This window comes from Engraulis encrasicolus, chromosome 14 (assembly GCF_034702125.1).
Source record: "Engraulis encrasicolus isolate BLACKSEA-1 chromosome 14, IST_EnEncr_1.0, whole genome shotgun sequence".
In the NCBI taxonomy this organism is placed as follows: Eukaryota; Metazoa; Chordata; class Actinopteri; order Clupeiformes; family Engraulidae; genus Engraulis; species Engraulis encrasicolus.
This window is the reverse complement of record NC_085870.1, coordinates 17,857,596-17,875,480: the sequence shown is the minus strand read 5'-3', so window position 1 is coordinate 17,875,480 and position 17,885 is coordinate 17,857,596. Positions and strand designations below refer to the sequence as shown.

The 17,885-nt window shown below is 47.1% G+C and overlaps 1 protein-coding gene across 1 annotated transcript; it reads right to left on the bottom strand.

Annotated features, from left to right (window-relative positions):
- Positions 1–1,474: 1,474 nt before the first annotated feature.
- On the bottom strand, positions 1,475–4,207 carry LOC134463144 (zinc finger protein 239-like). The gene is made up of 2 exons (XM_063216380.1): positions 3,702–4,207; positions 1,475–2,710 (listed from the first exon to the last, which is right to left on the bottom strand). Exons 1-2 carry the CDS (start codon positions 4,129–4,131, stop codon positions 2,085–2,087), a joined length of 1,056 nt encoding a protein of 351 aa, XP_063072450.1. The 5' UTR covers positions 4,132–4,207; the 3' UTR covers positions 1,475–2,084.
- Between the last annotated feature and the right edge of the window lie 13,678 nt (positions 4,208–17,885).

The window sequence follows — 17,885 nt, the reverse complement described above, 5'->3', positions numbered from 1 at the left end:
GCTGGATATGTACCATCAAAACCACTGGCAGTTCCACATTCACTTCTTCTACCAAAAGGAAAATGGCTGTAGGTCTTCCAAACAAGCCAGGCACTCAAGGGACATTATCATCTTCATGTAAACAATGGCAGCCATACATTACACTGTAGTCTGGCATGAGAATACCAAATGCAGCCATTACACTTACACATTACGGGCATAGTGATCGACTGGTTAAAATCGTACTTACAACAAAGAAGTTTTTTTGTCGCCATTGGAAGACATACTTCATCACCAATGTCTCTGGATTGTGGGGTCCCCCAGGGCTCCATTCTGGGACCACTACTGTTCAATCTGTATATGTTGCCACTGGGACACATTATCGAGAATAACTCCATAAATTACCATAGCTATGCGGATGATACCCAGCTCTACTTATCTATGTCCCCAAATGACTATACCCCCCTTGAATCACTCTATCATTGCATGGACCAAATTAACAAATGGATGTCTCACAATTTCCTCCAGCTGAACACAGATAAAACTGAAGTAATTATATTTGGGAAAAGAGAGGAGAGACAAAAGATTGCTACTATCCTTGAAACGAAGGGACTGAAAGCAAGGGAAACAGTTAAAAATCTTGGGGTCCTCATTGACAGTGACCTAAACTTCAACAGTCACATGAAAGCTATTACTAAGTCTGCATTTTATCACATAAAAAACGTCTCTAAATTTAGGGGCCTGATGTCTAAACATGATCTGGAGAAGCTAATACATGCCTTTATTTCTAGTAAAGTTGATTACTGTAACAGTCTTTTTACTGGCCTCCCCAATAAAACCATTAAACAGCTTCAACTTGTACAAAACGCAGCTGCAAGGGTTCTTACAAAGACAAGGAAGTTCGACCACATTACTCCAATTTTAAGATCGCTGCATTGGCTCCCAGTAAGCTACAGAATTGATTTTAAGGCTATGCTACTTGTGTTTAAATCACTAAATGGAATGGGACCCACATATCTACTGGATATGTTTCAGCTGTATGCACCAACTAGGTCACTAAGGTCAACGGAGAAGAATTTGCTGGTGATTCCAAAAGTCAAAACAAAGTGTGGAGAGGCAGCCTTTAGCTTCTATGCTTCAAAGCTTTGGAACCAGCTTCCAGATGACATAAAAAATGCACCCACTATTGATAGCTTTAAATCTAGACTCAAGACAAAGCTGTTCTCAGATGCTTTCCCCTAGCTTAAATTACTTATTCTTATTATTTTTATTTTTTATTTAATTTGTTTCATTTTATTTTATTTTATTATTATTTTTACCTTATGTTTTATCTTAATGTTTTTAAATGCTTTTTGACTCTAATTCATTTCCTTCTTTCTTCCCTGTTTCCTTTCATTTACATTTGTTAACTTTGTGAAGCACATTGAGTTGCACCTGTGTATGAAATGCGCTATATAAATAAACTTGCCTTGCCTTGCCTTGCCTTACACTGTAGGCTAGTTTGTCATGAGAATAACAATGGCAGCTATTACACTCTAATCTGCTATGAGTATGTAAAGGTGTGTTATCCTCAGTCATTCCAACATTCCTAAGCATTAACACCTTAACATTAGCAATAGAGGCTCTTCTATGCTCACCCTTGATGTGCATGCTCTTGTTGCCATAGAGGAAACACTGTGGGTCTATCTTCGTCCACTTAGGAACACTCTTCAGAAACATTCCTTGTGCCATGAGAAAACACTTTATTTTAAAAAGTAGTCAAAAACTCAAAACAATAACAATACATATCTGAAGGCTTGTCAAGTTCTAATAAAATAATCAGATAGTACAATGCATGAGTAAAAAAATAATAACAGTATGAATGAGAGAAACAACACTGGAAAACTGGGAACAAAGTTCACATTGTGTATATGTGTGGAGATGCTGGGTTATCTAACTTATTGGGGTAGTGGAGTATTTTAACCCACATACACCTACTAACACACACGCACAATGATATCATTACCCACACATACACACACCTTTACATACACATACCCACACACATTTTCTGATCAATGTTGAGGGTACATTTACATGCAAAACCTTTCCCACATGGCACAATGCTAAGTCTTTTTTCCAGTATGGGTTTTCTGATGCGTGATAAGGTCAGATTTCTGTCTAAATCCTTTTCCACATGTAGTGCACTGGTAAGGCCTTTCCCCAGCATGTTTTCTCTGATGATTGGTAAGGTGATGTTTCTGTATAAAGCCTTTTCCACATGTAGTACACTGGTAAGGCCTTTCTCCAGTGTGGATCCTCTGATGAGTGATGAGATGACTTTTCCTTTTAAAGCCTTTTCCACATTTATCACACTGGTGAGAGCTTTCTCCAGTATGGCTTATCTGATGATAAGCTAAAGAGCTGCCTTGTGAAAAGGCTGCACCACATGCTGAACACTGAAATGGTTTTTCCCCAGTATGGATTCTCTGATGGATGATGAGGGAACCTTTCCCTTTAAAGGCTTTTCCACATGTGGCACACTGGTAAGGCCTTTCTCCAGTATGGATTCTCTGATGGATGATGAGGGAACTTTTCTCTTTAAAGTCTTTTCCACATGTGGCACATTGGTAAGGCCTTTCCCCAGTATGGATCATCTGATGCCGGTTGAGAGTAGACTTTCGTGCAAATGCTTTCCCACATGTGGGACATTTGTGTTGGTCTGTGTTATTATGAGCTGTCTGGTGTTTACCTGAGGAAAGAAAAGAAGAAAAGCAAACACATTACTTTGTTGGATAAGTAACTGGTACTTGTAATTAGTTACTTTTCAAAGTGACTTTCCCAGCAGTGTTCACAACAGATTAATTATGGAATACCATAATAATTTTTACATAAGGGTAGTCCAATGGACATTCCTTCAAATGTATGATGTAGTGTTTTCTAGACTATTTGCAACCTATACACTGACATAAGCAGCTCATTATTTAAAAAAGTAAATAATGAGGTGCACATGAGGCTTGCGTTTAAGCAATATGACACGGGTGAGAGTGAGATTGGTCTGAGATACCCTCACTAGTGTGATTTCCCAAGTGAGTGGTCAAGGCTATTTCACTAGTGAGGGTATCCCAGACCAACCTCACAAGGACAAGTGTTATATTGCTTTTTTACAATAGTTCCCTTGCCAGCCAAATTAGTTAAATTGATGTTAAAGAATGTCTGCACTTCTATTTAGCGATGCACAGGATCCAAGCTCCGGTTCCGGATCCAGCAGGATAATAGGGTTTTTCAGACTATCCAGATCCGGCAGGTTCTTAAGCAGTGGATCCGGTATCCGGCAGTTACCTAAAAATCAGGATATGGGGCATCTCTACTTCATACGTAGCCTAGGCTTTTCAGTCAGTCTTTCAGAACCACAATCGCTGCATGGAGTGAAAGCCCTTTGGAAGCGGCCGTTGAAGGCAGTGTGGCAGTAAGGCAATGAGTCTTAAAAATAGTTTGCGCCAACGTAATAAAAAAGGCCCACGTGTGCGAGTTGGCTATGTGTTTCAACCCTTTCGTAGGATCCGGTATCCGGTTCCGGATCCGGCAGAATCTTAAGCAGTGGATCCGGTATCCGGCAGGATCCTAAAAATCAGGATCCGGTGCATCTCTACTTTTATTTTGATTTTTTGATCCGCTCTGTGTTGCTCCACTCCAGAAAATTGTTCCAGGGAGCGTTCTTGGTTGCTAGCTCTGAAACATACCTGTTGGAGCCATGTGTGCATTGTGTTCCATTCGAGAAGACTCTGATTCCCTTTTCAAATCCAGGGCTTCTTCTTTCACGTCCGCTGTGTCAGTTTCATTCTCTTCCTCCTTAGTTCTGTACACATATTCTGGGAGGAAATCATAAATGTCTTCCTCTTTAATCAGCTTCATAGACATTCCCTGTTGTGATGGAGTTGATGGCTGAATTGTAGAAGTGCTCTCATGACCACTAAATGGCATGACTTGAAACTTCTCTCCTTTAATTTCATGCGACAAACATGGTTCTTCCTTGCAAGTTGGTGTGCAAGTACCACTACCTTTCATGTCTGTAGACAAATGCTCTGGTAGAAAGTCATAGATATCCTCTTCCTTTATAGCATTCATGTTCTTTACGAGTGGAGATGAGCGCCAATGAAGATCTTCATTCATCCAGGTTCTTGAGCAGTCAAAGGGTCAGAGTTGTAGCCAGCAGAAGTACTTTTTGCTGATTCCCCCTTTTAGCCAAGTCTTCTGCAGTTCTGACCTAATGGAAGGGAGCTAGGAGCTTTATCCCTGGGCCTCTAGTAGAGGTGGAGCTGTAGACCACCCCCCTCGTTAGTTGAGAAAAGGATCTCACCAATCAAGGTGTAAATGGGAGAGCTGTTGTGGTTTCAGGATCCAGAGGGTGATAACAGCTCTGAATGTGAAGAGTCATTTGCATGCCACTACTTGGACTACCAGGGTGAGTGTTTTGAAACTCTTATTGTGACTGTACTGTGGCTTTATTGTGTGGCCTTTCCATAGGTTATATGGAGTCTCTTTACTGTATGACTTTACTTTATTGCAACATTTCACAAAGACCCTTTAACCCATGTAACATTTTTCATGGTACTAGGGTATTGTTTTCTCTATATGAATCCACCATCCCTCTCCCCTTGCCATCTAAGGTAGTGATATTGAACCTGGAGTCACTAAGTTGCATGCGTGGCGCATCTCTGTGTTCCATCTGGGCTCACAGCCGCAGTCTCCTCCAGTCTGCATAGTGTATCAACATGAGTGATAATTTAGGAGAGTGTAATTTAGGATGTTTGAAGAAGGTAGGTTTGCACACTGCGGAATAAGCTCCAAAAAAGACAAGTTTATTTGATTTAATAAAGACATACCTTCTTCTACTATCTGAACTTCCGGCGGCGGCGCACGTAGGTTGCAGCAGCCCCTTGCTTTCCCAACTTTCAGTGTTTATTTGTGTTAAAATGTGTCTTTCGAAATGTCTATCGTCGGAAACTATGTCGGAACGCAAGTACAGTCGGCAACAGCTGTTGCAGATCAGAATGGACAACTTAAGCAATGTATTGGATGTACCAACGAAGACTCTGGAAGAACTAGGAATTCTGCGGCGGCATAGGACTACATCGGACCCGTCTGCCTCGCCTACATGCCGACACCGAAAGCGATGCTCCAGAATTAGGAAAAGGGGCAAACGAGGTGGCGTCGAGACACGGCTTGCAGCCAACCCAACTCGTCCAGCAATACCATCAATTCTCTTGGCAAACGTCAGATCTCTGGACAATAAGATGGATGACATACGGCTACTAAGATCAGCGAACAAAACCGTGAGGAACTGCTGCGTTACGGTGTTCACCGAATCATGGCTGAACGACGGCATACCCGACTCGGCTTTACAACTGGAACAACTAACGTGCCACCGAGCGGACAGAGCCCTTGCAGAGAAAAAACGAGGGGGAGGAATATGTGTCTACACACATGATGCTTGGTGCAATAATGCTACGGTAGTACAGAGGCACTGCTCTCCACGAGTGGAGTTCATGATCATCAAGTGCCGACCCTTCTATTTACCCAGAGAAATATCCGCTATCCTATTAGTCGCCGTCTACCTCGCACCCAGCAACAACAACAACGTCAGAAGCGAGGCACTGAACGAGCTGCATCGGGGCATCAGTGAACAACAAGATGCACACCCAGATGCCTTCACAGTGGTCCTGGGAGATTTCAACCACGGAAATCTCAAAACAGTACTTCCAAAATTTCACCAACATGTCAACTTCCCAACAAGAGAACAAAACACCCTGGACCTCGTTTACACAAATCAGAAGAGAGCATACAAGGCAAAGCCCATCCCCCACATTGGATCATCGGACCACACAACGATCCTGCTACTGCCAGCTTACAGACAAAGGGCAAAACTCACCAAACCAGTTCAGAAGGAGGTGAGAAAATGGCCTGAGGGGGCCATTTCACGACTACAGGACTGCTTTGAAACCACAGACTGGGACATTTTCAAAACAGCTGCCACCCACAGCAATCACATTGACATTGAGGAGTACACAGACACCGTGACCTCCTACATCACAAAATGCATCGATGATGTTACAGAAATAAAACACATCACCACCAGGGCCAACCAGAAGCCATGGTTCACAGGAGACGTTCACCGACTGCTGAGGGCCAGAGACAAAGCCTTCAGAACAGGAGACGTAGCTGGCCTAAAGACAGCAAGGGCAAACCTGTCCCAGGGCATCAGGAAAGCAAAAAAGGAATACTCAGACAAAATAACAACACACTTCAAAGACAGCAGAGATGCACAGAGCCTGTGGCAGGGCATACAGGCCATCACGGACTATAAGCCTGCACCACGAAGCTGTGACAACAACACCTCTCTGCTAAACGACCTGAACAGTTTCTTTGCCCGCTTTGAAGCACAAAATGACACTCACCCACAGAAAACCCCCCCCCCCCCCCATGATCAACCCCTTTACCTGTCCTCTGCCAGTGTTAAGAGGACACTGGCCACCATCAACCCACGCAAAGCAGCTGGCCCAGACAACATACCAGGCCGAGTGTTGAAGGATTGTGCAGAAGAGCTGAAGGATGTCTTCACAGACATCTTTAACATCTCTCTGGAGCAAGCAGTCATCCCATCACTTTTCAAAGCTGCTACCATCATACCTGTGCCGAAGAAATCATCACCATCATGCTTCAATGACTACCGTCCTGTAGCACTGACACCCATAATCATGAAGTGCTTCGAACGGCTAGTCCTGTCACACATCAAAGCCACCCTACCCCCCACCCTGGACCCCTACCAGTTCGCATACCGAGCCAAGCGATCCACGGAGGATGCAATTTGCTCTGCCCTCCATCCAGCCCTCACCCACTTGGACAATAAAGACTCATATGTGAGAATGCTGTTCATTGACTTCAGTTCAGCATTCAATACCATAATACCACAACAACTCATCAGAAAACTGGACAAACTAGGTTTCAGCACCTCCCTCTGCAACTGGCTGCTGGACTTCCTGATGCAAAGACCACAAGCAGTACGGGTAGGGAACAACACCTCAAGCACCCTGACCCTGAGCACGGGGGCTCCGCAAGGTTGTGTTCTCAGCCCCCTGCTGTTCACGCTGCTGACACACGACTGCACAACGACCCACAGCACTAACCATCTAGTGAAGTTTGCGGATGATACAACACTGGTGGGCCTCATCACCAAGGGCGATGAGACTCACTACAGAGAAGAAGTAGACCTGCTGGCCAGATGGTGCAAAGACAACAACCTCCTGCTGAATGTCAACAAGACAAAAGGGTCCAAAAACAACTGCCACCGCTGACCATCGACGGCGATGCTGTGGAGAGAGTGAGCAGCACCAAGTTCCTTGGAGTGCACATCAGCGACGACCTCTCTTGGACCACCAACACTACATCACTGGCGAAGAAGGCCCATCAGCGTCTCTACTTCCTGCGCAAACTAAAGAAGGCAAGTGCTACACCCTCCATCATGACAACATTCTACAGAGGAACCATAGAGAGCGTCGTGTCCAACTGCATCACAGTGTGGGGAGGAAGCTGCACGGAGAAAAACAGGAAGACAATCCAGCGTGTTGTGAACACAGCGAAGAAGATCATTGGAGTACCACTCCCCTCCCTGCAGGACATTTACACCACACGCCTCACCCGGAAAGCACTGATGATCATCAAAGACACAAGCCACCCTGCACACAAACTGTTCAGCCTCCTGCCCTCTGGAAAGAGGTACAGGCGCCTCCGTACCCGTACCACCAGGCTGGCGAGCAGCACAATGCACCAAGCGATCAAGATGCTGAACACTCAACCCACTCTCCCTCCACTGTCAGCCTCTAGCCAGCAAGGCCACTGACAACCCCCCCTCCCCCCCATCCCCCACCACCATATCTGCGACTGAACATTCCACCTGCACTACTATACTTGTGACTGAACTTTCAACCTGCACTAACTCAAAACATGCACACATACACACACACACACACACACACACACACACACACACACACACACACACACACACACACACACACACACACACACACACACACACACACACACACACTGACACACACTGACACACACACACAAGCACACTGCACTTTCTGCACTAAACCCAAACATACACACACTGACACACACTGACACACACACACACACACACACACACAGACACACGAACACACACACAGACGCACACCGCACTTTCTACCTGCACTAAACACATACACACACATACATACACACACACACACACACACACACACACACACACACACACACACACACACACACACACACACACACACACACTGCTGCTGGTGTACTTGACAGACCTTTTTAATATTTATTTTTCTTCAAATGCTACTATTACCATGTCAGAACGCTATAAAGGACCTTTTAGGAAAAGCACAAAAGCACAACAATACCTCTTAATGTATGTCCTCTACAAGTCTTCTGTTGTCCAGTCTTGCACTTTAAATGTCTGTATGAGCACTGTCTATGTCCATACTGTCTTAAGTCCATGTATAAGTACTGTCTATGTCTATACTGTCTATGTCCTTACCTAGATTTAGTCTATGTCTGTATGGGAAAGCAAGAAATGTAATTTCAAATTCTTTGTATGACCAGTGCATGTAAAGAAATTGACAATAAAACCTACTTGACTTGACTTGACTACTCAACATGACAGATGAATTCGTCAATATTGCACCTTGTCACTTCTGACCAATCGGGGGCCCCCTAGCAGGTGGGGCCCCTAGGCTGCAGCCATATCTAGCCTGTGCTAGATCCGGCCCTGTCTATGGTACCATCTAACATTGCTCAGACAGGTTGCCATCTCTGGAAGCTCTGTGATCTACAATTACAATCCACCAGAGGGCGGCCTAATCCTGGTTTTGCAAATGAATTCTTTGACTGGGGGCCTACAGTACCTACCCAACCTAACTAAAGGCCTCAAATGAATTTTGTTACATTTTCATTTTACATTTAGAAGTGAGAACCACTAAATGTAAAATGAAAATGTAACGAAAAGCATGGTTTCGTGAACCAGTGGTTCTGAACCAGTGTATAAATATATTGGTGCCTGGAGTAACTAAAATTCTCTTTTCATACCGACTGTGTTGCGAAAGTTGTTGAGACAAAAGATGGGGTTTCTGTATCACCCTCCATTCCCCATCTTGCAGGAAAGGTGATTGAGTGTATTCTGTTGTCATGTCTGTCCTTGACTATGGTGACATTATCTGTCAGAATGCTACTATGTTATATATATCGTAAATGTGTGCCACTATGTAGTCTCATCATAGATGTGCACAGAGAGGGATGAGGTGGTGCTAAAGCACCTGCCCATTTGCCCTATTGGACAATAAATGCCCTTTTCAAAAGTTCCTATTCTGGAAGCTTTTTTGTCACAATCTACACTCGCCTCCAAAAGAGTTGTCGCCTACCCATCTGTTTGGAATAACAGCTAATAACCTGACTTTCAATTAATCACTTGGCTTCAGAAGTCACTCATATGAAAGCTACAACCCTCTCGAATGAAAATGAATGTACAAAAATAAATGTCATGCACCAACGAAAGATTGACCCTTTATTGAACACAGACAGGGCAGATTTTCACAAGACAAAAGTTTTGTCGCCTATCGAACATAATGTGAAAATGAGCAGATAAGTCACTTCAAAACACTTCAAATACGCAGATCGGGTGTCATACTTCATCAATGAGTCACTCTCACTTCTCCAGAAAATCAATTTTGGCCTTAGGTGTATGTTTAGGGTCATTGTAATCATGGAAAGCAACACAATGAAAATCAATGGTCCATGTTGACATTATCATCTGGGTACACATGGCTACTAAAAGTGTGTGATAATAATGCCCTGATAATATAATAGCCTATAGCCTAGTAAAGCAGCCGGTAGTTCCACATGTACCTCCCAGCCCCCCTCTAGCACTTGCTCTCCAAAGTGTCTGTGCACGCCGCTGCCTCTCATTAATTACATTATATCACTATAGGCCTATACTGTCTATGAGGCCTATTCAATTGGCGGCCCAAGGGACACATGCTGCCCAGACATGGCCCACAGGCAGCCCCCAAGCTGTAGCATTGATACTGCAGTAAAACACATGATTTTCTTGTGATCTCTTGGTTGACATTGGAAATGCAATGTTGTTAGGTTTAAGGTTGTTGTTGTTTAAGAACAACAACATGTTTGAAAAGTATCTCTACCATGTGTTTGTGATGGCTGAAAACTGACCCAACTTAAGGTTTTGGTTTGAAAATGTGGCCAGAATGAAATTGTAGTACAAGTATATCATTCAGTGTCACTGTGATGCCACATTCAGCATTCTGGTTTGTTACAGGTGTCAGTTGCAGTATCCACCACTGCATATTTGTATGCCACAATTGGCTGGTCACTGCTTACAGAAAAGGGCTTTGGAAACTGGATCCCTTTTTAATCTATAATGCAACCATACTAAACTGGCAGACATCCCTTTCAAACAATTCAGACAGGTTCTTCTTGGGTCCACAGTCAATCCTGTTGGATGTGGTTCATCCTTCTTGGTGGTATGCAGACTGTAAAAAATGGGGCTAAGTAAGCACCCGGTAAAGGACTGTATAATAGGGCTGGTCCAGGAATACAGTACGCTACACAGGTTGTCCGGCCAGAACAAAAATGAATCTCCCCAAGAAGTCATACACACACAAGTTGAAGGCCTTGAAACCGTGAACCGTGCTTTACTGAAAATTAGAAAATACAAAATACAAAACAAGATATAAGAAATATGTACACAACAAAAAATACACGTAATACTATATACAATACAATATACAATATATACAGTGAGGAAAGGAGGATATCTGCCTACAGTAGCTATCTGACCAAGGGAGAGGGAAACATGAAGGTGACTGCCTACAGCAGACATCCTAAGTAGGGGGAGAAAGGTAGGAGAACATAACATGGCTACCTAGAGCTATGTGAACCATTGGCATGTTATGTGTCTGACTACAGCAGACATGCAGAGCATGCATTGAACTGAATGTAAATGCCACTCCGCTAGGTAGAGCATTACTGAACAAATGTACTCTGTGACAGAAATGCGGCATACAGATGAGAATGAGTGAACATACTACAGCGCTACTGCACAATACATACATGTAGTAAATGACAATACATTAAACAGACATGACATAATACAGTACAACAATGGAATACATGAACTCACTCTATTTGTACGCACGGAAACAAAGAGTACATATGGACGCTGGGATCTGAGACGTCCAGAGAATAGAGAGAGATTCCCAGTTGACTGCTAGAGTCCTGTGAGCTGATGGTCTTGAAGAGTGACCTGGTCTTGCAGCCCCTATGCACAGCTGCACAGCGGGTGCCGAGCCATGGGGTGTTCCCAGTAGGCCAGGACCTACCTCTGGAGCCGGAAGGTCTGGTTGCTGGGCCAATCACTGCCTACCCACACGCTCGGTGCATGATGGAAATTTACCAAGTCTGTAGGTCAGTGAAAGGGTCTGTAAGTCAGTAGTGGGGGGAGCAGTAGATGTGTGTGTGTGTGTGTGTGTGTGTGTGTGTGGGGGGGGGGTTGTGCAGCATCTCTCACAAACAACGGGGGATGGGCTGAATGTTGAGGTGTGAGAGTGACCAGAGAGAGGAGAAAGGGCCTAAACTGTCAGTCACTGTGGCCAGGAGGCACAATTCTGAACAGCCGCCCCCAACTTTGTGGAACAAAGTTGAAATATGATGTTGTGGTGGAAGTTGGGTGCTGAAGGGATGTCGATGGTATGCTGATGGTTCAGGCGACAGACAGTGCTTGGTCTGGTCCGAGTCCCAGTCTGTGCTGTCACCTACCAACAGCTCCTGGCATGACTGCGGTTGGTGGGTGATGAGTGGAACCAGGAGTCCAGTGTCTAGGCCGCCCCATCTGCCCACGGCGACTGGGCAGACGAGGCTCCGACGCTGGAGTGAAGTGATGCTGCTGATGCTGCTTCCCTTCCACACGGCTGTGTGGGACCACTGACTTGGGGCGAAGGCGTGATGACTGACTCTGGATGGCGTCACTGATGGTGGCCGCCCCGTGATGGGCTCTGATGGCTGTGCGCTGTGGCCCCTTCATGCCACCGGAGGTGCTGACCTGACGCACAACCTGAGATGAGGATGGACGGTGAAGCTGACGCAGAGGGAGGCGCCAGTTGGGGCTGTCAGCTGGGCTGCTGGCAGAACTGACTGCCTGACGGGTGTGGGCCTCTGGTCGCTGTGATCGATGACTGCTAGCCGCTGCCTGTGCCAGCCTGACTGAGGTGCTGTGCTGGCGTTTGGCAGAATGCTGACGGCTAGCAGGTGTCTGTGCTCCTATGCACAGGCTGGAGGAAGTGGAGGAGTGGTGCTGAACGGCCTTGGCAGGGCCTTGAAGTGTCCATCCAAGCCGCGACTTCAGTGCTATAGGTGCACCCGTGGGACCTACGTGCACTGGCTGGATGGGCATGAGGAGGTCTGGGTAGTCCGAGCCGATGAGGAGGAGTGGCTGGACTTTTGTGAATGGCTGAAGAGGCAGACCTCTGAGGTGACTGTAGGTCCTTTTCAGAGCCTCAACAGGATGTGATTGAGGGGACAGTCTGAGTTCTGGCGAAGTGAAGGCCCGCTGGATCTTGTATCTCTTCTCTGGGTGGCTGGCTGATGACACAGAGAAGGATACAGACCTCCCAGGCACTGTTCTGACGTCCTGGCGGATGGTGTGGAGGGCCAGGTCCTCACTCTGTCCCTGCAAGCCGAGCTGCTGCGCTGCTTGGTGAAGGAGCATGGTGCGCTCAGAGCCGTCGTCGAGGATGGCGTATGTCTCCATCCTCTTGCCCCGGTGATGCAGGTGCACCTTCACCATCTTCAGCAGCACGCTACTGCCTCTCCTCGCTGGGTCCAGGTAGTAGGTGGCAGGCTGGCTGGCTGAAGACGGCGCAGCTGGCTCTGGCTTGTTGTAGTAGTTGACCTCGTGCAGGATCTCCAGGTGCCGGCGGTCGCACTTTGCGCAACGTGCCTTGAGGTAGCACTGGGCTGCCTGGTGGCCGCGTCCACACCTCCAGCACTTATTGCCGGCCTTCACCCACTCTGCACACAGTTCAAGGGACATTTTCTTAAATGCAGTGCACTGGTTGAAATAGTGCTCCTTGCTGTTGCAGAATGGGCAGAACTTCTTGGGCTGTTCTTCCCTCTGAGGTGGAGCTGGAGCTGGATTGGATGGGGGTTCTACCAGCAGGACTGTGGTAGGCTGCATGGCTGACGTCTGCTTCCCTCCGGTGCTCCGCTGCGGGTCCGGCTGGGTTGCTGCTGCAGCTGCCACTTGCGGCGGTTCGATGGTGTCATCCATCTGCACGCTGACTTCATGCTCCAGCCAGTCAGCGAAGTCCCGTAGCGTGGGGACAGGCACACGGGCAGGGTCAATGTACCGCCGGAAAGCAGTGCGCAGCTCATGCGGCAGCTTGGGCAGCAGACGTGAGACGTGGGAGCCGGTCTGAAGCTCCAGCTGCTCCTGAGTCCCCATCTTGTCCAGCATCCCCACCAACGACTGGACCTTCAGGGCGAAGTGACGGAAGCCTCTTTGGTCACCACTCTCGACGGGGGGCTCAGCCAGTAGCAGGTTGATCTGCCTGAGTGCCAACTTGCGGGGCTGGCCGAAGAGCTTGGTGAGGGCTGCCATGGTGTCCGTGTATGGAGAGCCGCTGTGACAGTACGCGTCTGCTACCAGGACGGCTTCCTCAAACTTCAGGTGGTCCAGCAACACCTGGTATTTGAAGCGCTCCGTCGTGTCAGATGGCAAGACGTTGTCCAGCGCCAGCTGCATTCGGTGAAACTGTCGCGGGTCGTCCTCGGTGAAGAGTGGGATCTTCATCTTGGGGCCGCGGTAGGTAGTCTCCTGATGGGGCAGAGACTGCAGCCGGCGTGGAACTGGTGGCAGGACGAACTGGTCCGGGACTCTCCCACCCTGGTCTGCTGCAGCTGAAGAGCGCCGTGGACTGTATGGCGCCGCATACTGTGGTGTGTCCACTGAGGAGGAGGATGAGAAGGCCAGCTGACCCCGTGTCCGGTTCATGCTCCTCATACGCTCTGTCAGTTCAGCAACCAGTGGTGATGTGTGACGAGGAGCTACTTGTGGGCGTGAGGTAGACGTCACTGCATCTGCTGCAGTGGTGGCGACGTGTGGCCGAGGCAGAGGTGGCTGGTCTTGGACCTGTGGCTCTGGCGATGGCACACGGCGGGTGGCACTCACTGGATGCACAGGGCTGTGTCGTCTGTCCTGCTGCAGGGTTGGTGAGGTGAGTGGTCCACTAGGTAAGTGGGCTCCCGGTGTGGCTGCAGGCGCCTGACGGTCTCTGGCTGGTGAGCGTGTTGGAGTGGAGTGGTACTGCTGCATCAGGAACTGCACATCCCTCTGCAGCTGCCGACTCTCCTCCCTCATCTGCCGGTTCTCTTCACGCATCTGCCTGCAGTCCTCCCTCACCTCCTGCCTGATGTGCAGATTGTCCTCTCGCAGCTCCCGATGAATCCGTACATTCTCCTCTCGCAGCTGCTGGAGGGCGAGTAGAATGGCTGCTGACGCGTCTGTCTGGGTCTGTCCAGCAGGGGGCGTGTGTGTCACCTCCCGGGGCCTGCTGTCTCCCATGTGTGACTGGTCAGCAGTGTGTGTGGGTGAATCGGGACTGATACTTCTATTGGGGGATGCCATCTTAACTGTGTAGAATACTGTATCCGGCGAGGAGGACCTTGTAAAAAATGGGGCTAAGTGAGCACCCGGTAAAGGACTGTATAATAGGGCTGGTCCAGGAATACAGTAAGCTACACAGGTTGTCCGGCCAGAACAAAAATGGATCTCCCCAAGAAGTCACACACACACAAGATTGAAGGCCTTGATGAAACCGTGGTTTACTGAAAATTAGAAAATAGAAATCCAAAACAAGACATAAGAAACATGTACATAATAAAAACACATAATACTATATACAATACAATATACAATATATACAGTGAGGAAAGGAGGATAGCTGCCTACAGTAGCTATCTGACCAAGGGGGAGGGGAAACATGAGGGTGACTGCCTACAGCAGACATCCTAAGCAGGGGGAGAAAGGTAGGAGAACATAACATGGCTACCTAGAGTAGCCATGTGGACCATGGGCATGTTATGTGTCTGCCTACAGCAGACACACAGAGCATGCATTAAACTGAATGTAAGTGCCACTCCGCCAAAGAAGCACATTACTGAACAAATGTACCCTCTGACGAACCATGGCACACAGATGAGAATGAGTAAACATACCACAGAGCTACTGCACAATACATACATGTAGTAAATGACAATACATTAAACAGACATGACATAATACAGTACAATAACAACGCAATACATGAACTTACTCTCTCATGTACGCACGGAAACAAAGAGTACATATGGACGCTGGGATCCTGAGACGTCCAGAGAATAGAGAGAGATGGATCCCAAGTTGACTGCTAGAGTCCCTGTGAGCTGATGGTCTGAAGAGTGACCTGTCTTGCAGCCCCTATGCACAGCTGCACAGCAGGGTGCCGAGCCAGGGGGTGTTCCCAGTAGGCCAGGACCTACCTCTGGAGCCGGAAGGTCTGGTTGCTGGGCCAATCACTGCCTACCCACACGCTCGGTGCATGATGGAAATTTACCAAGTCTGTAGGTCAGTGAAAGGGTCTGTAAGTCAGTAGTGGGGGGAGCAGTAGATGTGTGTGTGTGTGTGTGTGGGGAGGAGGGGCGGGGTTGTGCAGCATCTCTCAGAAACAATGGGGGATGGGCTGAATGTTGAGGTGTGAGAGTGACCAGAGAGAGGAGAAAGGGCCTAAACTGTGTGAGTCACTGTGGCCAGGAGGCACAATTCTGAACACAGACGTTACCCGTATATCCGCTGTCTTCCACCTTAAACCAGCAATGAAATTTTGATATGAAGCTGAAACTTGAGATAATATTGGTTGTATGTGGTCCTTGAACCACAATGACAGTCATACCTACACAGTCTCTCATGAGATCACGTCGGGTTGTCCCCACCACATCACCACATGCAGCGCACTGCACTGATTAGGCGTTTTAAAGTACAAAGCTTTTAAAGTTTTGGTTTTGGTAGGTGGTTTTCAGCTCAAGTCAAATGTGGAGAGGGGGGGGGGCAGAAAGAGAGGACCAAAGAGAGAGGGGGCAGAGAGAGAGAGAGAGAGAGAGAGAGAGTAAGAGAAAGAAAGAGTACATTTCTATGTGCAGCACCCCCAAGTTTCTGAAAGGAATACTTTCTCTGACAGATATGTGACTGGATTTGAATCCCAGAGCCAAACTGAGAAAATTGCTATTGACGTTATATGCCCCTGGACCTACTTGTGGCCTGTTTACCTATGCCTGGTCACATATCCCTCTGGACCTACTTGTGGCCTGTTTACCTGTGTCTGAACTAGAGATGCACCGGATCCAGATTTGTAGGATCCTGCCGGATACCGGATCCACTGCTTAAGATCCTGCCAGATCCGGAACCGGATCCTACGAAAGGGTCGAAACACATAGCCAACTCGCACACGTGGGCCCTTTTTATTACGTTGGCGCAAACTATTTTTAAGACTCATTGGCTTACTGCCACACTGCCTTCAACGGCCGCTTCCAAAGGGCTTTCACTCCATGCAGCGATTGGGGTTGTGAAAGACTGACTGAAAAGCCTAGGCTACGTAAAAAGTAGAGATGCCCCAAATCCTGATTTTTAGGTAACTGCCGGATACCGGATCCACGGCTTAAGATCCTGCCGGATCCGGATAGTCTGAAAAACTCTATTATCCTGCCGGATCCGGAACCGGATCTTAGATCCTGTACATCTCTAGTTTGAACACATAGGGGTTGATGCTAATGCCAGCTGGATATGTACCATCAAAACCACTGGCAGTTCCACATTCACTTCTCCTACCAAAAAGAAAATTGCCATAGGTCTTCCAAACAAGCCAGGCACTCAAGGGACATTATCATCTTCATGTAAACAATGGCAGCCATTACACTGTAATCTGTCATGAGAATACCAATGGCAGCCATTACACTCTAGTTTGTAATGAGAATAACAATGGCAGCTATTACACTCTAATCTGCCATGAGTATGTAAAGGTGTGTTATCCTCAGCCATTCCAACATTCCTAAGCATTAATACCTTAACATTAGCAATAGAGGCTCTTCTATGCTCGCCCTTGGTGTGTGTGTTCTTGTTGCCATAGAGGAAACACTGTGGGTCTCTCTTCGTCCACTTAGGAATACTCTTCAGAAACATTCTTTGTGCCATGAGAAAACACTTTATTTTAAAAAGTAGTCAAAAACTCAAAACAAGTAACAATACATCTCTGAAGGCTTGTCAAGTTCTAATAAAATAATCAGATAGTACAATGCATGAGTAAAAAAATAACAGTATGAATGAGAGAAACAACACTGGAAAACTGGGAATAAAGTTCACATTGTGTATATGTGTGGAGATGCTGGGTTTGAATCCCAGAGCCAAACTGAGAAAATTGCTATTGACGTTATATGCCCCTGGACCTACTTGTGGCCTGTTTACCTATGCCTGGTCACATATCCCTCTGGACCTACTTGTGGCCTGTTTACCTGTGTCTGAACTAGAGATGCACCGGATCCAGATTTGTAGGATCCTGCCGGATACCGGATCCACTGCTTAAGATCCTGCCAGATCCGGAACCGGATCCTACGAAAGGGTCGAAACACATAGCCAACTCGCACACGTGGGCCCTTTTTACTACGTTGGCGCAAACTATTTTTAAGACTCATTGGCTTACTGCCACACTGCCTTCAACGGCCGCTTCCAAAGGGCTTTCACTCCATGCAGCGAT

Bases quoted from the DNA above. Each gene is read 5' to 3' on its own strand.
- LOC134463144 (XM_063216380.1), bottom strand. From the start codon at position 4,131: ATGAATGAAGATCTTCATTGGCGCTCATCTCCACTCGTAAAGAACATG. The intron at 2,711-3,701 runs GTATGTTTCAGA...TTCTTTCCTCAG, and splicing joins TGCACACATGGCTCCAACAG to GTAAACACCAGACAGCTCAT.